Source organism: Notechis scutatus, chromosome 4, assembly GCF_049901735.1.
Source record: "Notechis scutatus isolate UNSWTSFEM ecotype Mainland chromosome 4, rNotScu1.2, whole genome shotgun sequence".
NCBI classification, from domain to species: Eukaryota; Metazoa; Chordata; class Lepidosauria; order Squamata; family Elapidae; genus Notechis; species Notechis scutatus.
In genome coordinates, this window is record NC_142012.1 from 100650072 (window position 1) to 100675745 (window position 25674).

Genomic DNA, 25674 nt, shown 5'->3' on the forward strand with positions numbered 1-25674 from the left:
AGTGACCATTCAAAGTTAAAATGGCACTGAAAAAAGTGACATGACCATTTTCCCCACTTACGACTGTTGCAGCATCCCCACAGTCATGAGAGGCCAGGCGAGGAGATGCGTGCCTCAATGTGAGTGATATTGAGTTGGCCATACCCAGCTAATAACATGACCACCAAGCCATGTCCACTCAGTCACATGAACACCAAGCCATGACCAACACCTAAGCCACGCCCACAGAACCAGTTGTTAAAAATTTGAATCCCACTCCATCTCTATCTCTATCTCTATCTCTATCATCTATCTATCTATCTCTATCATCTATCTATCTATCTATCTATCTATCTATCTATCTATCTATCTATCTATCTATCTCTATCTATCTATCTATCTATCTATCTATCTATCTATCTATCTATCATCTATCTATCTTAAAAAAAGCTAGATTTTCTTGTAATTTTTGCATGTACATTTGAATCTATCCTGTCAAGAAAGCTAAATGGGATTCAATAAGCTGCAATAAAATTATTTCAGTCTTGATCATACTTTAAACAGTGAATTATACTTTAATGGTGAATTCTAAAGTACAGACCTTATAAAATAGCAAAGTGGATGCCGCAATTATGTCTCCTAAAATTATCAAAAACAGCAGGGCCAAATGAGAATTATAACAAATAATTTCATACCTTTATAGGTGATTTCTACAAACTCTGTTTCCCCTCTTTACAGAAGAGCTGATTGAAGAAAACACCTATTTGGTGCCTTGGTTTTCAATCCATAATACATTTACCACCAAAGGATTGAAAAAATAATCTAAGTGGGAGACAAAAGAAGCCTCTGAAATTTGAAGTGCTTAAAATTGTGTCTTGGTATAAAAAAAAAAAATCACTTATCAAGAAACAAGCAAACTGAGAAGGTCCAAATGACCATTTTATTTGGTCCAAAGCTAGCAGGCTAAGTGACTTCCTGGTCTCTTACAATTAGAAATGTCAAGAGCAAAACTCCATGGTTACACAGATCTCACACAGATAATCAATCAAAGATGGTTTGAGCATCTTCCCAGACTGCAGAAGATTCCAAATAAATAAAGATTTGCTTTGTAACTGATAAGGAAATGGAAGAAACACAAACAGGGTATATATCATTCATAGTGTGAAAACATTACATTCCTACAACTACAACCCAACCACTTTGATATATAAAATGGGCCAAGATTGTACTTATTATTTTTACCAGCTGACTCTGCATTTATAGCAGGAAGAGATAAAGCTGTATGGCAGTACATATTCTTGAGTGCTGCCTGAACTCTAATTAGCCACTAACTGGCACAGATAGGCACAATAATAAAAAATTCCATTCTTAAGGATGTTACTGGAGAGGCACAGAAAACATCTATAAACTTAAAGCACATAGCAATGTTATGTGAAACACATTAACATCATGTACGTAAACATACAGCTTGATGGAACCTTGTTTCTTATTCCAGCATACCACAAATGTAAACATAAAAGTTATAATGTCTGTAAACATATAAATAAGCTTCTTATGCATCTTATGCATCTCAAACGTATAAATAAGGGAGGTTTGGTGTTTCTTTGATGGTGTGACAGCTGGGATTTAAGATACAGAAGGTTATTGATGAATTTGACTTGGTACAGTTGCCACAAATTATTAATTTTAGTGGTGCTAGTGCCATTTTGAAGTATAAGTAGCCTTGCACAATTAAAGTAACCAGCCAATCAATTCCAAAACACCCCATGAAAATTGTGGAGATTCCCAGTTCTACCCATATACATGATATGAATTCCTTTTTCATCCATCACAGCCTTCATTTCTTTTTCTCCTTGACCCCAAAACTAATCACATTTATTTATATATTTTTTAATTTACAAAGAGTGTTAATTTACTAAAAAAAATGACTAGCCCATTATCATCAGTTCAGATGAAGTTACCACATAAAAAGAGAGACTTTATTAGAGCCATGGGGGTTTGCAGGGGTTTGGGAGAGCCCCTAGCTAAGATTCTGTGCAGTTTGGAGAACCCCCAAATCCCACTCCTGGCTGGCCCTGCCCACCTGCCCTACCCCTCCCAGAAGTTCCCACGCAAGATGCAGGTAAGTGCAGGGCCCACGTGGAGGCTCAGGGAGAGTGAAAATTGGCCTCTCAGAAGTTTGGGAAGGCCAGAAATGGGCCTGTTTCCTGCTTCCAGAGCCCAGGGAGGCCATTTTCGCCCTCCTGGAGGCTAGAGAAAAGCCTCCAGAGACTGGAGAGGGCAAAAATAGGCCACACCCACTATGGCCACACCCACTATGGCCACGTCCACCCAGCAACCGGGCAGAGAATCCTTTGCTAAAATTTTTGAAGCCCACCCCTGGGGTGCAGTAGTTAGAATGCAGTATTACAGTATTCTGCTCACTGCCAGGAGTTCGATCTTCACCGGCTCAAGGTTGACTCAGCTTTCCATCCTTCCGAGGTCAATAAAATGATGACTCAGATTGTTGGGGGCCATATGCTGAGTCTTAGAGAGAGCTATAAAGTACTGTGAAGAGGTATATAAGTCTAAGGGCTAGTGCTGGGGCTTCAGAGCTTTCTACCGTAGCAAAATAGCCAGCGGTTTTGCTTTGGGGGATGTGGGCAGCGTTTTCCACAAGGTGGAAAACTGGTTCCTATTTTGAACCAGTTATCTGGTGGATTCCTTTTTCCCACCTGAATGCCCATACTCATTGTGGTCTTCAAAAATGGCTATACTTTACATATCTCTTTGGTTCTGGACATCTATATAGCAGCGGTTCCCAATGTTCCTGGCTTTGCAGACTGGCGGCGGGGGCGAGTGGGAGAGGGGATGGTTCCATGAGAACAATGTGCGAACATGTACAGCAAATGCAGCAAATGGACCTGCTCGCACAGGTGGAGCTACACATGCACTCGCCTCCCGATTCCGCGACCCGGTTCTGAAAGGGTCATGGGCCAATAGTGGGCTGTGGCTCAGGGGTTAGGAACTCCTGGCATATAGAATCGGTTCATCTTAGCAAGTTCCAGGTTCTAGAATTTATTGTCCCATGGAGTGCAGCTAAGCACCTCATTGATCATGTTCAAAAGGTGAGTTAAAACAACCTGTTTCTGTATATATTATCATATTGCTTAATGCTCTTGATTGTTTCTTCATGCTCTCTGTGTGTGTGCCTCCGTGACTTATTTATTACTTACTTTTCTAAAAAAGATTTTGATTGCTATGGTAGGAAATGTAGGAGACTATCAGATCTCACCTTCATAGTCTCTTAAAAGAGCTCAAATGATTCCCCCACCTTTATTGCTTCCTTTTATGGATGCTCATGAGATGCTGAATGGAATTTGTTTTAATTTCGGGTGGGGTGAGCCATTTTAATTTGATTTATTTTCAGGCTGTTATAAATTATCGGTACTGACTTTGTGTAGGCAATATGTTTTATTATTCTACATCCTCACAACAGCCCTTTTCTTTTAATCTCTAAGATAGCTGATAAGTATGTTGAATAAATTAAAGAAATCATTATTGCCTCAACTGACATTTGAATGTCCCCAATTTTATAATTATTTGATTACCTGAACATTTCCTTGTTTTAGATCAATTATATTACCATTTCTAGCTGAACATAATTGGAGCTTGATTGTGGAGAGCACAAATACTTTTTTAAATACACAATTTGCTCTTCTCTGCTGATATCCTAAATTTGCTTTCTTCTGCCTACTTGTAGCATCAAATCATAGCAGTTTTCTTTCACCTCCTAGGTAAGAGTAACCTTTTTGGGTGTCCTGCAGTGGGCAAGTCTCGTCACTCTACCAGTATCCATTATTTGTCACTGACCCTCATGTAAAATTAGCTGCTCATAACATAAGCAATGTCTATTTCACATAGCTCCAATTAAATTACAGCAGAATTAATTTGAAAACCCTTAAAAACCAATTAACCTTTACTTCAATTCTTCCTTATTTCTAGAGGTGGCAAAATAGCCTACACTAAGTTCATTCTGATAGTAAAGCATCACAAGCCGCTTTAAACATATTCATAGCAGGGTATCTTCTACCTGTTTTTATTTCATTACAATTTTTATATGAATTCTGCTTTGGGTTTTGGTTATACAAAGTTCATTTGAGATTTCTGTTAATCATTCTGCTTGTGTAGAACCAGCTGGGTGTTGCTCCTACAAGTACAAATGTATAGGATAATATATTTGTAACTTTAACGCAGAAGTACAAGGTTTCTGTTACATCAGATTTCCCTATATTAACTCTTCCACTTTCCTCAAAATAATTCTGTCTAAATCAAGGAAATATTATTGTATTTCAAGGCAGAGACTTGATGAGAATTCAAGACTGAAAAAAATTACAAGAAAAGGAAAAGAGGGGAATAATAAAAAGCAAATTGAGGATAGTCCTGATTGCTTAACTCAAAATAAAAACTGTGTATAATTCTTCTTTTTGTCCACTTAATGTTTGCAGGATGATATTCTTTAACAAGATGACAATTACTAGATCAGATTAAAAAAAAAACGGTTTAGCTCAATGTGCAAGTTCTACAGGGCCTCTCAAAAGCCCACATATGAACAGCAATATTTGTTGGACTACTTGTTTAGACTAGTAATATGAAATGTTGGTAATTTGCACTGGAATGAAAATATTTACAACATTAGCCTTTGGGGGGAAAAAACTTCATAGAAAAGGAGAGGCATGTTTATTTGAACCTGATCACCTTTTAGTAGCTTTAGTAACAATGATTTTTCTGATTACATTTATCTTTGCAAAAGTCACTCTGAATAAAAATGTGAATATGTATGTTTAAAATGTTTGTGCTTCTCCTTAAGGTCACATATTTATTGTTAGTTGGTTGGGTCGATGCATAGGCCTACACATACCCACCCATTATACACACAAGTGTAGTTGAGGGGGCATGCATAAGTGCACTAATGTGCCTATCGTCCCTGTCATTGTATTTTTATTCTTTTATTCTTGTTCTCATTTTTGTTTGACAAATTCTAATAAATAAATAAATAATAAGTTTTTACTCTCTTGTGAAAAACATTTGTTGGAGTGTCCAAATGTTCTGTTTATTAACAAAAGGAATGAACAAATGGATAAATAGGTCCTACCTAACTTTCTATTTTCTATAATTTTGTAGGTCCTGCATTGAAAGCAAATTAATAATTATGTGCACGGAGCCTGGGCTATATATGTTGGGCTTGTCCCATGAATCTTTAAAAAATGTCAACAAGGAAGAGCTTTATCTGTATCCACTTTAATGTGAATATGGTTGGAGGTGATGGTGGAAAAAATATACTTATAACAGATTAGGATACTCATTTGAAATGGTTTGAAACCTTTGTTCTCTGACTTGTTGGATTGACCAATGGTATCTCCCTCCCCCATCTATTTAGGTAGATGAAGATCATTCTGCTACTCCAGATATTGACAGAACTTGCATTTCCCCGTATGCCTGCCAGAGAAGGACAACTTTAAAGAATTACAACCAAAAGTTTACGGTAATGTGTGTGTGTGTGTGTGTGTGTGTGTGTGTGTGTGTGTGTGTGTGTATGTGTATGGATAGATAGATAGATAGATAGATAGATAGATAGATAGATAGATAGTTTTATTGCCAAGGTTAAAGGAATTTTGCTAATATTTTCATACACAAGTCATGAGTCATAAATCTGTGGTTCATATACTCATCAGAAATAACTGTTCCAGTTCTTTTTTTTTCTCATTTGGAAAGAATTCCTGTAAATTACAATTGGATTTATTTTTAAGCAAATATAAGTACAATGTTTGGATCATTTTTAATTAAATCTGACACTTTTACAAACTCTTTGATCATAAAGTTTTGTATAGGTGATACAGTCCCATGCACAATTCAACATTGAGCAACAAGGAGCTTCCCCATTGTTACACGTTGTTAGGTAGAATGGAATTTTCCTGCACTGGAGGCCTTTGATATGCATGGAGAGCAGTGGTGGGCTGCAACCGGTTAAACAGCCGGTTCTGTGAGTGCACGCTTTGCGCACGCAACTTTCAATAAACACCAATTTGAATTTCTCCAGCTCTCCTTCTATCCTTCCCTGGTAAGTAGAACAGCTGAGGCGCGGTAATCCACTTTGCTGCATGAATCAGTTGAACTGCAAAAAAGGGAAATGTAAGGCAGGATAGGGCAGGGCTAAGTGATCGTCGTTCATACTGGTTCAGTAGAACTAGTCCAAACCAGCAGCTGCCCACCACTGATGGAGAGACTTCTATGTGAGCTGCAGCTTAATAATACCCGGAGTCTACTACCTTGAACACATTTTCTCAGAATAATTGTTTCAATACATTGGCAGGTAACAATTGGCCAAAGATAGTTGAGAATGAATGATACTTCCTTTGATCTCATCCATCCAGAGTTATTGGAGCTACTTGTTAAATGGCTGGGAATTGTGTCTGAGTTAGGAAAATGCAGAGACAGATCCATTCTGAGCTAATCAGCATCCTGCAAGGAGGAAGTGTGAAGGAAATATGCATGCCATTAGCCCTTTCCCACATGGTTACTTAGTTCAGTTCACACACACAGTCCCAGCATCATAAGTTGACACCAGAGGGTGTGAATCACACCCTGTTTTCTTCTTTTTCTCTGTGTTTTCCTCTCTCTTTATATGTGTGCATGAGAAAGCCAACTCAAACAGCTCCATTTCTTTCCCAAATAAACCTTTATAGCAATTGACTGCAGGAATCTCTGAGATAAATTTATCTCTTTTGAGATCTGAAGAGCAATGGAAGTTTAACATGATTTCTAGGGTACATCATTGGCTTAGAGTTACTACTGGTTGGACAGCATATAAGCCCAGCAATAAGTAATCAATAATCAAACTGATGGTCATACGGTCAATCATAAAGCTGGAGAGAGTTTTGTAAGACATCTATTTCAATTTCTGTTTCATGCAGGAAATTAATAATCAGGGTATTTCCACAGGTTGCTGCTTGGAGGCACCCTAGAAAAGGCCAGACCACTTCCCATCCAAAGACTTGATAAATGAACATTTCTGTCAAAATTCTTCTCCAATAGTAAGAATGATGGTGGTCTCTGATAGTTTCAGTGTGTGCCCAGCTGAGATCTTCAAGCTGCATTTTTAAAATATTGGTAGTGGCATTTACAATCAAATGATTTGAAGACTAAAGAGTGATTGACTTCTGAGCTTGACAAACACTGAATCAATCACATGCTTTGTTTCAGACCACAATCATTAACAAAATCTGCTGTAATCAATTAGACCTCTTCACCCTGCAGGATTCATTCTGACTTGGAACTCTGAATCCACTGAAACTGGAAGTAAAGTGCTGTTATTTCAACTACATATTTGTGGGGGGGAGAAAATTAATAATGTAATTAAAGTTTTTAAGAAAAGTTATTAAGTTAGTCGGTGAAAGAAGTATTTTTTGGGGGGGATGATCTAAATAGTATCACTGAGAGCAAAGCATCCAGAAGATGTCCTGGTGAGAAGCGTCTCATGCCCATTGAAAGAAAACTTTTTGGAAGTTTTCTTTTAGGAAGAGATTAGACAGCCACTTGTCTGAAATGGTATAGGGCCATGATGGTAAACCTATGGCATGCATGCCACAAGTGGCATGCAGAGCCATTTGTGCTGGCAAGCGAGCCACAGGAAAACTTACCTCACAGCTGAGTTTTGGGGTTGGTTTGAGGCCTTTTTTTGGCCTCTCAAAGCTTTTCAGGATGAATTATGGGCCCATTTTGTCACTTCCTGTAATACCGGACATGACAAAATGGGCCTATAATTAGGCCTGAAAAGCAGAGGCTTTTTCCAAGCCTCGGGGAGGCCGAAAAAGGCCTCAAACGAGCCAAAACATCAGCTATGAGGCGCAGTGCAGATAAGGGGGGGATTGCATGTGCATGCGCTGGGGGCATGGGAAGAGGGGGCGTATTGCATTCTGGGTGCTGGCACGCGTGTGCGTGAGCTCTGGTGTGCATGCAATTTTTGGCACAGGAGCCCCAAAAGGTTAACCACCACTGGTATAGGGTCACCAGCTTGAGCAGGTGGTTGGACTATTAGAAGACCCCCAGAGTCCCTTCCAACTCAGTTGTTCTATTATTCTTATTTAGATTCAGGCCTATAATTTTCGGGGGGGAGTAATTCTTTCTAATCCAATGGAATGTTGGAAAGGAATTATGTAACCAGGATTTACATCAGCAGGATAAATGTCCAAGAATGGAATGGTATATGAAAAGAAGCCAGCGAAAGGAAGACCAGATCTGAAAATGAATTAGGTGTGGCAGGAGGCTATGCAGACAACCCCCCAAAAAAAATCCACTAGAAATATCCCAATGCATCCCTATCAGAGAGGCCGAGGGCATTGCTTTGGAATGCTATCAATTGTGCCATTCTTAAGCCCCTTTCTCTTCTCTTCTGATCACAGAACCCAGAATGCTGCTGCTGCTCTAAAAGTCTCAGTACCAGCATTCCGAGTAACGCATCCACCAGGAGCAGAACTCTGAGGCAGGTAGATTCCTCAAAGAACATGTTTATTGGATACATCATTTCAATACAGCTAGTGAAAAGCAACTCTAAAAGTTCCCGCAGTTTCCCCCTAATTAAAAGAGCAAATATTTCCCTCCCCAGATGTCATCAGTCACATTGTCCAATGAAAGTAGCTGGGAGACTGCTTGGTCACTCCTCTCTTCCTTCACTTGCCACCTGTTGGGATGACCTTGGTTTCCACAAGGAAACTTTTTGTTTTGACCGATCCATCTACTTCCCCCCTTCCTTCCTCCTTCCAAAGTTGTATATCTAACAAAAGTCAGTGCAATTATTTTACACATTCTGGTCCACCCATACTTATCCCATTGTTATTTTTGTTTTTTGTTGTCTTTAAGTCAGGATTAACTTCTGGTAATTGCCTGGACAGTATCTGTAGTTTTCTTAGCAAGATTTCAGAAGTATGTTGTCATAACCTGCTTTCTAGGGCTTTCTAGGGCTGACTCGCCCAAAGTTATCCTGCTGACTTTGTGCCTAAGGTGGAATTAGAACTTATGGATTCCCAAATTCTAGTTGATGCTTTAACCACTACATCAAATTGGCTCTCACCTTATGTATAGCCCAGTTCAAATATGCTGTAATATGCAGAAAGAATTCCTGGCAGGTGTTTGCTCAACTACATTATTTTAGAAGCATTTTTTCCAGTGCAAAATTAGCATGAAATTCTTGTCTGTATTGGAATGAAAAGAAACACTGAAGTGGGGAACACCTTCACTCCATGCTCTACTCAGGGACCACAAGGCTGCTAGCAGTGTGATGACTTTCAAGTGAGTGGGACCATAATGTTCACACCCACATTTTTTTAGCATTTTGGAGATGCTGGGTTCAGTCATACAAAAATAATAATAACGCCATCAAGCAATTTCACAATTAAGATTTCCCATAGACAAATCCTTACCTCTTATTTAAGATCCAAGAAAAAAAGGTTTGGGAAAATGTGACAGAATGGATTCTATCATTACAAATCAAGGCCACTGATAAATTAAACCTTCCTTAATTAGATGTTGTCCAGATATTAGCACTACAGTTCCTGAAATACTCAAATATTATATGCTGTGTATTTTGGGAGTTGAAATCCCACACATCTGTACCATAGGAGTTTGGAGGAGGATGTTCTGAGGTATAACCTCATTTTCACTCTCCAGGAATTATGTACCTCTAGAGCAGGGGTCTCCAACCTTGGCAACTTTAAGACCTGTGGACTTCAACTCCCAGAATTCCTCAGCCAGCAAAGCTCTTAAAGTTGCCAAGGTTGGAGACCCCTGCTCTAGAGAGCTTTTGTAGATAATGAACAATTTCTACATATCTTTAAGGAAAACCATAAGAAATTTAATGTAAAACATTACAACATGTATACATCCCTGAGATCTTTTAGAATAACTCCTAAATCTTTCCCCCAAGTTGCATCTGAATGATAAAGTTCAATGTAGCTGCATCTCCCATAATTTTCCCCCCACTCCCTCATTTTGTGTTTCCGTTCTCAAGTGTCTATTAAGCCCTGAGACAAAAAAAGGTCATATAACTGTCTGATGACATTGGTATGGATCATTGATCACTGTTGGACTAGTCCAGTTTTCTTGGCAACATTTCAGAAATGGTTTGCCATTGCCTTCTTCTTAGGGCTGAGAGAAAATGACTGGCCCAAAGGTGGTTTCATGACTAAGGCAGGAATGGAACTCACAATCTCCTAGTCCTGTGATAGTGAACCTATGGCACGCATGCCACAGGTGGCACGCAGAACCATTTGTGCGGGCATACGAGCCCCAGACAAACTTACCTCACTGCGCATGCTGATTTTCGTGCCTTTTTCAGCCTCCTAGAGGCTGGAGGGAAGCCTCTGCAGCCTTTGTAGGCTGAAAAACAGGCCTGTTTCATCACTTCTGGTATTTCCGGAAATACCGGAAGTGATGAAACAGGCCCGTTTTTCGGCTTACAAAGGCTGCTCTAGCCTGTTGCATTAAACTTCCATAGGGATATTAGAACTTCATTGGAACATTTTAGAGATGTTGGGTGAAGATGGATCTTGCCTATCACTGCTGTAAGTCAAGGCTGTGAAGTGTTGACCATCTCTTTGATCTAATTTTGGGGGATGGTTCACCTACCAATTTAGAATTGTTGCAAAGGTTACTGAGACCTCTTGGAGCAACTGAGAAATCAGTTTCATGAGTGGGAGATGGGCTTTCAAAGAGTCATCACTGTTGCTCTCTCTCTGTGTTAAATATGAATATATGTATATTTTCAGGATGCAAAGAATGCTAAACATTTCACTGAAATGAGGAACAGATTGGCTGAGCTGAATCTCAGCTAGCAACCAGGTTCTGCTAGATACTAAATTTTGATCCACGCAATCACTAATAATTCAGAAATTGTTCACGCTACTAGGTTGTTTTCTTCACTTATGAAATTTACTGTACAACACACTCATTGTCTGACTCTCCCCCCCTAATTATTTCACATATATTTTAACATTAAGATATGTTTGGTTTGTTTGAAATGTCTCTTTTACTTTGCATCCTCTAGTTGAATTGACATCCCAAAACAGAAACATTATTATAAAGTTTTTGTGTGCCTGCTACACCACACATCTGAAGTCTGTTCCAGAATATATTGTTCTCTCTCATTTGCATCAATACTGTTAGCAGCTATGACTTTCTCTTCATTTTTCAATTAAAATTTATAGCCTAGAAGTTGCAAGATTTACTACTGTTTGAAGGTAAATAACTGTAGACACCCTCAATCTGTTTCAGACTCTGCTTTGTTCAATAATTAGTTAAGAAGATAATGAAAATAAGAGAGATGGCAAGACTACAAAAACAGCACACCATTGTCCTTTTGGAATAGGGAAGGGAAAACTTGAATTCTAGAAAAAAGAATTAAGAACTTAAAATATCTGCAACTGGATTTATGAACAGTAGTGATATTAAACATGGATGAAAATGATCCATGCTCTCGTTATACCATTTAATTGAGGAAGGAACTTTTTGTTTTGTTTTGAAATAAGACAGTGACTAGTGTTGTGTGTAAGATATGTTAGTTAGAATAGTTACCAGGGGTGGGATTGTACCGGTTTGGATTGGTTTGGGTGAACTGGTAGTTCTGGTGATCATTTTGCCCTGCCTACCTGCCCCAGCCCTTTTCCTGTGCTTTATTTCCTTGTTTTTGAGCACAGCTGATTCACACAGCAGAGGGGTTTGCCACACATCAGCTGTTTTACTCACTGGGGATGTAGTAGAAGGTAAGTATTATAGCTAAAAATTGTCTTTTCTAAATGTTGTGCACATGTGTGCGCACTTACCGAACCAGTTGTTACACTAGTTGAATCACACCAGTGATAGTAACATAGATTTGTGTGAATCCTAGGACTGGTAAATATTTATTTTATTTATTTATTTATTTATTTGATTTGCCAATTGTTTACAAGATAATAAGTATAAATGTATACATAGTTGTGAATACATGAAATGGGTACATATAAGAAAGATAAAAGAAGAATAAGAGAAACAATAGGACAGGAGACGGTAGGCACGTTGGTGCGCTTATGCACGCCCCCTACAGGCCTCTTAGGAAAGGGGTGAGGTCAATAGTAGACAGTCTAAGGTTAAAGTTTTTGGGGTTTGGGGAAGAAACTACAGAGTCGGGTAAGTATTCCAGACATTGACCACTCTATTGCTGAAGTCGTATTTCCTGCAATCAAGTTTGGTGCGGTTTACTTTGAGTTTGTATCTATTGTGTGCTCTTGTGTTGTTATGGTTGAAGCTGAAGTATTCATTGACAGGTAGGACATTGCAATGTATGATTTTATATACCATGCTTAAGTCAGACCGAAGACAGGCGTAATTCAAGGTTTTATGTGTCACTAAATATGTGGTGTCATTATTATTGACTTTCAACTTGCACAGTTCTTATAGCAAATGAAATATGGAGGTAGCACTATAGATCGTATAAGTTCAAAAACGTAATTTTTTACTCAAGTTCAATGACTGGACAGGCTTAGTCTGTTGGAATTTTGTCAGGATAGATGCTGGCATAATGTACTGTTAACCTGAAAAAATCAAAGTGAATTGGTTACATGGATTCTGACTTTTAAAGTCATAACAACTTTCAAGTCTTCCCAGTTTATGTGCTGTGGATATAAGATGGTGTTTTTATATTGCAATTTCCTATGTTTTTGACTGACGTGTGGAAATTGGATATACAGTAGGCCTTGGTTTACAACAATTCATTTCATGACTGTTCAGAGTTACAACGGCGCTGAAAAATGTGACTTATGACCGTTTTCACACTTATGACCGTGAGAGTATTCTCTATGGTCATTTGATCAAAATTCAGACGCTTGGCAAAATTCAGACGCTTGACTCATATTTATGACAGTTGCAGTGTCCCAGGGTCTTTTGATCACCTTTTGCGACTCTCTGACAAGCAAAATCAATGGGCAAGCAAGATTCACTTAACAACTGTGTTATTAATTTGACAACTGCAGTGATTCACTTAACAACTGTGGCAAGAAAGTTTATAAAACGGGGCAAAACTCAGTTAACCTGTCTCACTTAGCAACATAAGTGGTGGGCTCAATTGTGATCATAAGTCAAGGACTACCTGTATTTCCTTAAACTTACCTAAAATTGAGGTGTTTTTATTATAGAAATGTAATTATATGACTATATTAAACTGGGAAATCTTAATGAAGTAAAATGAAACTTTATCAGCTTAAGGCCATTTTTCCACTACTGAAGGGGCTTCACTTGTATTGAAGCGTTGTAGAACTGTCCTTATTACTGTTATAGTAATAGCAATAACATTTAGATTTATATACCGCTTTACAATGCTCTACAGCCCCCTCTTAGCAGTTTAGAGTCAGCACATTGCTTCCAACAATCTGGGTCATCATTTTATTGACCTTGGAAGGATGGAAGGCTGAGTCAACCTTGAGCCTGGTGAGAATCGAACTGCCGAATTGCTGGCAGTTGGCAGTCAGCAGAAGTAGCCTGCAATACTGCATTTTAACCATTGCTCCATCACGGCTCTTTTTATGTTGGGACAATGGTGATTATTCATGTATTAGTCACTCAGAGTGAGATGTGTGGTCTTTAAATTTGATAAATAAAATAAAATAAATAAACGAGACTTATAAACCACTTCAGTCTCAAAGGAATCTTGCGCTAAAGCCTGAATTATTGTAAATTGCTAATGGATAAATGAGCTAAGAGAAATTTCCTGATTTCCTTAGCAGTTCTATTAAATTCTGCATCCTTAAACTGAACATCTGTCTCCAGATACATTTCAGAATGCTATGCCACTGCTAACGCTGACACAAATACCGTCATTAGTTGTTTTGACACCTGAAATGGAAGGAAGGGATGTTCTTCAGGATGGGTTGAACTAACCAAATGTGAGTTCAGATTGATAAATATTCTTTCTTATGGTCATTGACCTGTTCACCAGGAATCTAATATTTCTTTTGACAGTCTTGAGGGAGCATATGTGCCTAAGGCACCATTGCCTCTGCAGGCCTTCAAGGTCATGAAAAGTTCCTCAGGAAACACCCAATGTCCTTGGAAGTCCTCCAAGGGAGAAGGATGACTATTTATGTACTTCTAGAGTGTGCCAGCTTGTCTGGGTGGGGTGTGCCAGTCCTTCTGGGTGAAGAAGTGGACAATGTTGAAAACATATAAATATGAGTGTCAAGGTGAGTTCAGGGTTCCTTCTTGCTTTGAGGGAGAAATCTTTATTCACCTAAATAAACACATAAAGCTTATTGAGGCAAATATCTGGACTCTTTATTTATACCGAGCCACACCTGAAACTGGCAAAACAACCAATCAGCGAAGCATACAGGATAGACCAGGGCTGTCAAACTTGCACCCTGTGGGCTGGATGTGTCACATGCTGGCTACACCCATGCCTGGTTTAGCAAAGGGGGAAAAACCCTTGGGATAGACAATAGAACAATCAGGTGACACTTATTCTGACTGAGCTCATTAGTTTTTCCTGTATTTTTCAGACATTTATGGACCTCTCTGCAGTTTTCACTTATCCTCTCAATGCTGAGTGGCAAGAGGAAAAATGTGAATGTACAGCTGAGTTGTGCTTACTGTAGGTAGTGATCAGCAGCTGTGAACCCTGGCATTTGCAGATGATAGCCTTCACTGGCTCTGCGGATGCTCTTCACTGCTTTTAGGAAAGGCTCAGAGGAGCCAATTTTCTCTTTCTTTCCCTTAAGCCCACTTGATGGATTCAAGACAACAGGATTTGTCTGTCAAGATCTGCCATTAATAACAGGATGTTAATTAGGACAATTATTCTTTATGTTCTGGAAAGTTCTGCCACCTGCTTACCTAGGGATACAGGTAGTCCTCAACGACCGTAATTGAGCCTGCAATTTCAGTTGTAAGTGGTGAGTTTCATAAAGTGGATCTCCACATGACCAGGCCTCCATTTTGTGACTTTATATGCAGCAGTAATTAAGTGAATGTGGAGGGTCATAAAGCAACCACCACGAGTTGTTAGGTAAACCCATTGTTTGCTATGAGGTGTTTTTTTTTTGTCGAAAACTAAAAGTAGATGTTTGGGCTGGTTACCAAATGCCCAAAATGCAGTCAGAGAGATTAACAGAGTTGGAAGGGACCTTTTAGGTCATGTAGTCCAATACACCACCCAAGCAGGAGACCCTACACCATTTCTGACAAATGGCTATCCAATCTCTTCTTGAAAGCCTCCAGTGATGAAGCTCCCACAACTTCTGAAGGCAACTTCTGTTCCATTGGTTGATTGTTCTCACTGTCAGAAAATTCCTCCTTATTTCCAGATTGAATCTCTCTTAGATCAGCTTCCATCCATTATTCCTTGTCTGGCCTTCAGGTGCCTTGGAAAATAGCTTGCCCCCCTCCTCTCTGTGGTAGCCCCTCAAATATTGGAATATTGCTATCATGTCTCCCCTGGTCCTTCTCTTCACGAGACTAGCCATGCCCAGTTCCTGCAACCGTTCATCATATATGGTTTAGCCTCCAGTCCCCTAGTCAACCTGGTTGCTCTTCTCTGAACTTTTTCTAGAGTCTCAACATGTGACCCTAAAGAGACTCTGGACATCAGATTTTCAAATCTGGGTTGTGAATAGCTTTTTTGGAAGGGGGTGGGTGGGATATGTCAGAACTTGTACAATTGAGAAGATACTGGTTGTAAATTGTGGACAATCTGTATAGTCAAGGGGACTTTACTTCCAAGCAAACACACAGAGAGTAAACCATTGTATTGGATTCTCCATAATACTGAATTTTGGCAGCATGCTATGATCTAAGAGCTCTTTATTTGTACAAAGTATACACACACAAAGAGCTTGAATCAAATAGTTATGTTATTATATGATCGTCTCAAGACTAAATGAGGTCTTCCGAATAAATTGAGGGCAATTGCATTTGCTTAGATTTTGCTTTTGACTCCAGAGGCATTTGTAATAAATCTCTAGTCTTCCAATTATTTCTACTAGAACCAATCCTTTTTAGGAAGGATCCCACACTACTGACATCAGATAATGTCAGTCAACCTTCTTTACTGTGGGTTTGTTTATATGTGCGTATATGTATTTTAATATTGTATTGCTTGTTCTTAGATAGGACAAACAAGGAAACACAAATGGGTTAGCATATCCAAAATGGATGGAAGGATTCATTTGACTGTACTGCTGTTTAATGTGGTCATTGTAAGAAATGTACAATGTATGTACGTACATATGTATGTACGTATGTATGTACTTTTTCTTTCTTTCTTTCTTTCTTTCTTTCTTTCTTTCTTTCTTTCTTTCTTTCTTTCTTTCTTTCTTTCTTTCTTTCTTTCTCTCTGTATGTATGTATGTATGTGTATGTATGTATGTATGTATGTATGTATGTATGTATGTATGTATGTATTATGTTTCTAGTCTGCCTCTCTCCCTCAGGGAGAATGTTTGTCAGGGCCTGTTGTCTCCTGCATCACAATAGCAACAACAGAATGTTTATGGAGTTTCTTGGTCATCCAGGTCATGGTTATCCCAAAGGTGCTTTTTCAAAAAGCAACTTGACTTTGCTTTTCATTGAACACCTTTTGCTTCTCATCCAAGAAACTTCTTCAGTTCTGACTGAATATTGGAGCATGGAAGGATTTATGTTCCTTGCAGTCATCTAGTCATTGACTGAATGAGTGCTAATGACCAGATCAGAGATAGTATTCAGCAGGTTCTGATTAGTTCTGGAGAACCAGTAGTGGAAATATTGAGTAGTTTGGAGAACTGGCAAATCCCACCTCTGACTGGAGATTTTACAGTATCCTTCCCTTGCCACACCCACCAAGCCATGCCCACAGAACTGGTAGTAAATTTATTTTGAATCCCACCACTGGACCAAATGGCTGCTGCAAGCAATATACTGCAAATCTTTCCATTCTCCACCATTTGGTCAGAACTGAAGAAGCTTCTTGGATGAGAAGCGAAATGTCTTCAGAGAAAAACGAAATCCAGTTGCTTTTTCATAAAGCACCTTTGGGACAGCAACCACAGAAATTGAACATGGTCATCCTGAGACTTTTTCCCAAGCATACTAGGTCAAAGAGCATGAACACACATACCAGCATCTGAAAAACAAGTTTTAGCTATATCGGCTTTCCTTAACTGAATGTTGTTGAGATGTATGGGACTGCAGGTCCCCAAATACTCAAAATAACATGGCAAAAACGTGCTGGTTATTCAACGCATCTGGAGCAGAGCAGATTGGCGAAAGATGTTCTGAGCTATAAGCTTATTTTCACTCTCCAGGAATTTTGTGGACTAGTTGTCTCTGGAGGGTATAGAAGAGCTTTTGAAGATAATGGACAATTTCCACATTTCTTTAACGGAAATCTAAATTGTTATAAAACAAGCAAGATTTGCTGAGTAGGTGGCCTCAAATGACCAGCAAATAGCCTTGGGACTACCAATGACATGTAGTATAGGAAAATGGGGACTTATACTTACCCCAAAAGATATTCAACACACCAACAGTTTTATAATCTTAAATCCTGCTGTTTTTATCTGATGCTTGCATTGTGACTGTAATTCATATGCTTAGAAAAATATGGCCCAAAATATTATTTTCTGTGCAAATATGGAGCTTCAATGAGGCATCTGTGTAATTTACTTATACAAGCTGTGGGTATTCAACCATTAAATGCTGCATTGTCTCTGGCTGAGTGCCATGTAAGTGGCAAATTAGGTCCAAAGCATCTTGAATTATGTGTCAGTGATAGCATCTTGTTAGAATCACTTTATTTTAAGATATAGATATATTGCCTTTTCTTCCTTTTGTGACTTGATCTTTTTCCCCTTCTATTTCTATTTTTAGTTTTTGATGTTAGAGCTTCAGCCTGTGCTGTTTGTGAAATCTTTGATAAATACGGACTATTTTCCCCTCCTCCTCTTTCAACTTCGAGGGGGTCTCTGGGACTTTACAATGCCATTTCTGAACTCTTGTGTAGAAGGGAAACTGTTTTATAAAGGCAATTAAATGTGGCATTTTCCATACTGACAACAAAACAAGACAACAGGTGCTTTGTTAACATGGCAGCCAGTCTCAGATAATGGCTCAGAGTTTTCAGTATTTACTTCCAGAGGAGAAAACTTCAGTTTAACTTTCACCCAGAATTATAATCAACATACGTTTTTCAGACACCATTTGAGCTTACATTTTAATAGCAGGCGAGGCCTTTTAGATAAGTATTTCATAATCCAGGATGTGATGACCCGTAGTCTCTCAAAATAACCCAAAACCCAAAACATATATTAAAGTCCGGTAAAGCCTTCAACTTAACTTCACTGTTTTATTAGGCACAGTTTAAAGTCACAAAAGTAAATAATGAGGCAAACAGAAAACCACACGGAATAAAGTGGGCCATTTTAGTCAACATATCCACCACCACCAAAATGGTTGTGGCACCATTCGATGGTGGTAACTCAACGATGAAATCCAATGAAACTGCCCCCTGTTCTGGCACGGGCAAGGGCTGCAATAGACCAGGGGGCATACCAGGAGCATACTTGGCTTGGCGACAGATCCCACAGGATGCCACATATCCCAACACAACACGTTTAAGTCTCAGCCACCAAAATGTCCTAGAGATGAGATGCAGTGTTTTGAACACCCCAAAGTGTTCTGCCACCGGACTATCATGACATTGATGTAGAATAAGGCAATGAAGAGGACCTCCAAGCACATAAATGCGATCACGGAACCACAACAGGTCCCTAATATATGCCCAAGGAGTCTCTTGTCTCCCATTCTCATCCAATTCTCAATGTTGAGCTGTCACAAATGGATCCTGCCACTGTGCCTCCTGAATCCTCACTCGAAGGTCCACAGGTTCCTCAGTGGCCGCAAACCGGTCCAACGGAATCACCGTCTGGGGCAAGATTTTATCCTCCCTTTGGGTATACTCGGGCTTTTGAGATAGGGCGTCGGCATGTTGATTCCCTCCACTCGGAACATAGGTCACCTGGAAATCAAATCGAGCAAAGAATAAGGACCATCCCACCTAATGCTGGTTCAATGTCCGAGCTGTACGTAGGTGTTCCAAATTGCGATGATCCATCCGAACCTCGATTTGGTGACGAGCCCCCTCCAGGTGGTGCCACCATGTCTCAAAAGCGACCTTAACCACTAATAGCTCCTTGTCCCAAATTGTATAGTTGCGTTCTGGAGCCGACAACTTCCGGGAATAATAAGCGCACAGGAACAAGGTGCCTGCGGGAGCATAGGCCTGGAAGAGCACTGCAACAACAGTCACATTGGAAGCATCTGTTTCCATCACAAATGGCTGGCCTGGATCAGGGTGTTTGAGGATAGGCTCAGAAGCAAAGGCAACTTTCAATGCCTCGAAAGCTGCCTGCTCTTCAGCACCCCAATGGAACTTCTCCCCCTTCTTGAGCAGATTAGAAAGGGGAGCAGTCAAGGCAGCAAAGCAGGGAATAAATGTGTGGTAGTAGTTTGCAAATCTCAACAGTCGTTGCACATCCTTAACCCGCTGTAGAGGTTCCCACTCCTGCAACGATTGAATTTTTTCCGGGTCCATTTCCACCCCAGCAGGTGAAATACGATGTCCCAAGAAGTCAATCATGGTTTGTGCAAACTGACACTTCTCACATTTAACAAACAGGTGGTTATCACGCAAATGTTGCAATACTAGCCGCACATGCTGCCAATGTTCCTGAAGGAAGTCTGAGTAAATCAAAATGTCATCTAAATAAATGACCATGAATTCATCCAACAAATCATGGAAAACATCGTGCATGAAATGCATGAACACAGCTGGGGCATTGGTTAATCCAAAAGGCATCACGGTATATCCAAAATGCCTGTACCTTGTCCGGAAAGCTGTTTTCCACTCGTCCCCTGCAAGAATGCGAACCAGATTATAGGCCCCACGCAAATCCAACTTCGTAAAGATCTTAGCTTGACAAAGCCGCTCAATCAGTTCAGGGATGAGGGGAAGTGGGTACTGATTCCTCACTGTGATTGCATTCAACTTGCGATAATCACAACACAAACGTAGCTCCCCCGATTTCTTTTCCACAAAAAGCACCGGTGCAGCTAATGGGGAGGTAGAAGGCTGGATAAACCCTTTCCGGAGGTTATTGTCAATAAAATCCCGCAACACGGCCAACTCCAGTTCTGACAGGGAATGTATCCGACCCACTGGCAATTTTGCATCGGGCAACAAGTCGATTGGACAGTCATATGCCCAATGTGGAGGCAACTGATCCGCCTCCTTGTCCCCAAACACATCAGCAAAGTCCACCAACTCCGCAGGTAGATCCAGGTCCATGGACGTAGCCACACTCCCTGCACAGGAGCGCAAGCAATGGTTGGCACACTTCCTATCAAGGAACTGCACAGCTCCAGGCGACCAGACAATCTGTGGTTCATGAGCCTGTAGCCACTCCAAATCCAGCACCATTGGAAAATGAGGCACTGCGGCAATGTAAAACATAGTTTTCTCCACATGCTGCCCAATACGCATGCAAAGGGGTTTGGTTGCAGCAACCACAGGTCCCGAACGAAGGGGCTGACCATCAATCGTCTCCACCATTACTGGTGGGGATACCTGTTGTTGAGGAATGGACCACTGCTTGACAAAATGAGCATCCATGAAATTGGCTGTGGCCCCTGAGTCGACCAAAGCTGGGATCTCCACTGCTCCCACACCAGGCATGAACACACTTGCTGGCAGCACAAGATGCTTCACCAATAGTGACTGTGGTGGAGATGTCAAAGATGTCAAAGGTGGCGAGGGTGGCAAGGTTGGTGAAGATGGCGCGCCTATGGACTTTACACCCCGACCTGCAGACCCCCGTAGGCCGAACGATGCTTGTTTCCTGCCACTGCAGGTGTTGCTGCTGTGGATGTCTTAACAGGACACTTGGCCGCAAAATGGCCTCGATTGCTACAATAGAGGTATAAACCATCACGACGACATCTATTCTTTTCTACTTGAGTCAGACGAGGGCGGCCAGCCCCCAACTGCATGGGTTCCTCCAAAGGCACTTCCACCAAGGGCACCATCTTGCTGGAAACAGATATGGTCTCTGTCCATCGTCGCATCCGTCGCTGCTGAAGTCTAGCATCGATACGAAGACACAAATGCATGAGCTCCTAAGGGTGTGAGGGCATTCAGTGTGCACCAACTCATTCAGGAGCTCTGATGGCAAACCCTCCTGGAACTGGTCTAATAGTGCTGCCTCATTCCATTGTACATCGTGAGCAACCACCCAATCCCACCCCTGGTAACTATTCTAACCACCTGCTTCAACTCTCTCAAATGTCTGTTTGCTGTTTGGCTTCAAACAGGGTCCTCAAACATGGCCTGAAACTGACAGTAAAACTCGGCGTAATTGTCCAACACCTGGTTGGGCTGGGTCAGCAGAGGCATCACCCAACGTGCTGCAGAGCCTGACAACAAACTAATCAAAAACCCCACTTTATCCCAGTCAGTGGGAAAGTCCTGAGGCTGAAGGCTCATGTAAAGCTAGCACTGCCCAAAAAATGCTAGAAATTGGGCCAGCAAACCATCAAATTTATCTGGCACTGCCACTGGGCATTTTCGGTGTGGCCAGGCAGCTTGCATTTGTGCCACCTGTGCAGTCAAAAGTCACATACCAGAGGTGGTATTCAGCAGGTTCTGACCAGTTCTGGAGAACTGGTAGTGGAAATTTTGAGTAGTTTGGAGAACTGGCAAATAACACCTCTGATTGGCCCCGCCTCCATCTATTATTTGCCTCCCAAGTCCCAGCTGATTGGCTCAGTCTTCTTTTGTTGCCCTGCACAGGACAACGGAGCTGGAAATCAGGTTAGTGGGGTAGGGAAGGGATGGGGATTTTGCACTCCCCAGGAGTGGGGAGGAAATGCAGATTTTACAGTATCCTTCCCCTGGAGTAGGGTGGGAATGGAAATTTTACAGTATCCTTCCCCTGCCATGCCCACTAAGCCACGCCACACCCACCAAGCCATGCCCACAGAACTGGTAGTAAATTTTTTTTAATCCCACCACTGGAATGGCTTGGATTGGGATGGTTCTTCAGTTAACAACCAGTAAAATCATGGTCTTCACAATATAAAAAGATGTTAAGACTCTAGAAAGAGTGCAGAAAAGAACAGCAATGTTGATTAGGGGACTGGAGATTAAAACATATGAAGAATGGTTCCAGGAATTGGGTCAGGTTTAATGAAAAGAAGGATTAGGGATGAGATGGCAGCAGTGTTCCAATATCTATGGGGTTGCCACAGAGAAGAGGGAGTCAATCTATTCTCCAAAGCACCAGAAGGCAGGATAGGAAGCAATGGATGGAAACTAATGGAGGAAAGAAGTAACCTAGAAATAAGGATAAATGTCCTGATAGTTGGAATGATTAATCAGTGGAACGCCTTGCCTTCAGAAATTGTGGGTCCTCCTTCACTGGAGGTTTTAAATAATAGATTGGACCAGCTGTCTGAAATGGCATAGGGTCTCCTACTTGAGGAGGGGGTTGGAATAGAAGACCTCCAAGGTCACTCCCAATTCTGTTATTCTGTTCTGCCTATCAATGGCAATGATTATTGCCAAGATTCAGTAAATGATGTGGTCATGTCATATCTCATTTTATGACATTGCTTAGTGACCAAAATTCAAGTCCTGATTGTGGTTGTAAGTCGTGGATTACCTGCATTTATTTATTTATTTCTCTCCTTATTGGCACACTATCTGCCCAGCCCTAATAGGAGAAATGCAACAAAACCAAACACTATAACTGAAGTAAAGTTTGTACTGTTGTGTCAATAGTCTTCCCAAATCCCAACCATGAAATGTGTTTAAATAATGAATGGAAGTAAACTGGACCTAAAAGAATTCATAGATCTGTCCTTCTAATCCATATGTGTGTGTGTGTCATTAATAATAAGGCAGAAATTTCACATAAAGAAAGAAATGACATCTAGAAAATATTTTTAAATAATTGCCTAGAATTATCATTCATACAGAAGGCAAATTCTTATCCATTGTTCCCTACTCATATTACTTGTTTGCTAATAACAGATTCAAGAGTTTACAGTACCAAATCATTTGTTGATATTTATTTATTTTTAAATATTTCACTACTTAAGCAAAGTCTTGATGACAAAATAGTTCCTTCTGACTTGGGTATTGGTTTGAAGCATTCCTTTTTTCTGACGCCGTTTTGTCAGCGAGGGCAAGAAACTTTAATGATAAAAGTTTAAAATACTAACAAGAGTGTATGGATTTTGGATCCATCCCAATGAAAAGCTGGCTAACGCTAATGTGCACATTAGGCCTGTAGACCCAGTCTCACACAAGGCGTACCTTTTATAAATGCGTCATGATCAGGATACAGGTAAGCCAATGCCTACTTGTCCAGGTGTGTGCTTGTGCGGGGCCTGTTGTGTTTCTCAGCATGCCACATGCCTGAGAATTTCTCAGATTAAGATTCCTCTGCCGACTGAGAGCTGGTGTTATCTGTGTCTGCAGCAATAGCAGCTCTCCTTGTTCAGGTAAAAAGGATGTGTCTACTGGTCAAAATGGCAGCTAAAACATCAGTGCATCTGAGGAGGAATGGAAGCTACAGATCTGCCAAATGTGTTTGCTGACCTTATTCTGGCCTACTGAAAAATGGGGGTTCCCTGGGTAGATATATGAGGAGGTTGGAAACAAGGTTGCCTCATCCCTAGATTGGTTTTCTGGTAGTCCTTGATATACAACCTAATGGAGCTTGCCCAGTATGGTTGTATGTCATAATGGTCATAAAATGTGATTGACCCCAATTTTATGACCTCTTTGCAGTGGTCATTAAGTGAACATCATGGTTGTTAAGCAAACAATGGTTTATTATGGATGTGATTTTGCTGAAAACTGGAAACAAGTACTGCTTTTCAGCAAAACTGTCATAAAATGTGGTCATGTGACCACAGATCACTGCAAACACCGTAATTGTGGCCTACTTGCTGAATGTCCAAAGCTTAATAATGTGCACCATGGAAGGGAACTCAAGCGTCAGAACTTTGAAAATTGTCAGTCAGAAAATTGATTCTTGTCAAATAATGGCATAATCATGATTTTTGTGGTCAAGTCCCATAATAAATGATTTATCTATAGATCACTGAATATTTTTCTTCACTTTCATCATGAATTTTTAATAATACCCCTGACTTATATGATAGTAGCAAACTATTCTTCTTGCATTAATATACCAAAAACATCCTTGCCTATCCATCTACCCCCTGAAGGTACAATTCAGATTTGCAGTGTGATTTTTATGTGGTAAAATAAAAATTGTATTCTTTCTCCCACACCCATGTTCCCCATGAGGAGTTGGTTTGGATGACAACATTAATTGTGAACTGCCATAAACTCAGAAAGACATTTTTCTTGTAGACAAATACAATTTAATTTTGAGAGGAGAAACTAGTTAAATCTGGAATAAAGGGTGGTGCCATCCTGAGGTTCATTACAAATGCTTTTGAATTGCATTGTCCTCCAGGCCATTACTCATGATAATAAGAAAGTGTATATTTGAATATTGTGAGTACCTGATGTCTCACTATATCTGAGGAGAGCAATTCTTTTTCTTTTCTATTTACGTTTTAAAAAGAGAAACGGTTTTGTCACTGTGATAAACAAATAAATTATTATTAATATAGTTTTAAATCAGAAAGCAAGACACCTTCGCTTTACTTTTTTTAAAGTTACATTTGGCTTGATGCAGGTAGCAGAATACTGAAAGGTATATATCTTCTAAGCAATATTCTTTGTACTGTGGAAAGTCTTTAAGGGAAAAAAAAATCACCATTTGGTGTGTCAAAACAGTAAGCAAAAATACATTTCTGGGAACATTATTGTTTCTTGGAATTTGATTGTTCTGAACAAGTAAACTATTGTTTAGAGCACAAACCACCAACAAAGCTACTTAAGTAAGAAATGGATGATAAAAGGTACAATTCTGTAATAGTCGTAAGCGTGAAAATAATTCATAAGCCACTTTTTTCAGGGCCATTGTAACTGCGAACCACCACTAAATGAATGGTTGTAAGTCAAGGACTACCTGTATCTCCAGGCAGTGTATCTTATCTTTTTTTTTCTTCCCAATGTTGCCCTTTTATGTCATTCTTGATACTGTGAAAAAGAATTATGGGAAAATGTATGTGTATTTATATGTATGTGAGAAAATGGTTGGCTGCAAATGGGTGTTCAGTTGGTAGGCAGACACAGTGCAAATACACATATGTATACATGAGAAATAGTTCATCTATTTTCTGTGGTCCTATTAGATTCCACTTTATTCTGAGGGTTTGGGGAAACTTTCAGACAAAGCTATAGTTGCGATTATATTAACGAATATCTTTAGGTGAATATTTTTATTCAACTTAATTAAAAATATTGTGTTCACTTTTCCTTCTTTGTAGATTTGGTGATAACTTCATTAGTGGAGCATAGGTTTTTTTTTTAAAGTCTAAATTATAAGGTGATTGATAGGCATCCATTTTATTTGTAATGGTATATAAGTGAAGTATTAGATTACAATACTTCACTTAAGAATTACCCAGAGTCAAGTCTATCCTCAGTATAGAAAAAGAAATCACCTTCTCTCAGAC

General features: G+C 40.0%; 1 protein-coding gene across 1 annotated transcript in view; it reads left to right on the top strand.

Moving 5' to 3' along the window:
• DNTT (DNA nucleotidylexotransferase) overlaps positions 1–25674 on the top strand; it is a 227853-nt gene that overhangs the window by 21956 nt on the left and 180223 nt on the right. Inside the window, exon 3 of the mRNA XM_026670718.2 lies at positions 5403–5503. Coding sequence (XP_026526503.2) covers positions 5403–5503 — 101 coding nt within the window. The remainder of the gene's footprint in view (positions 1–5402; positions 5504–25674) is intronic.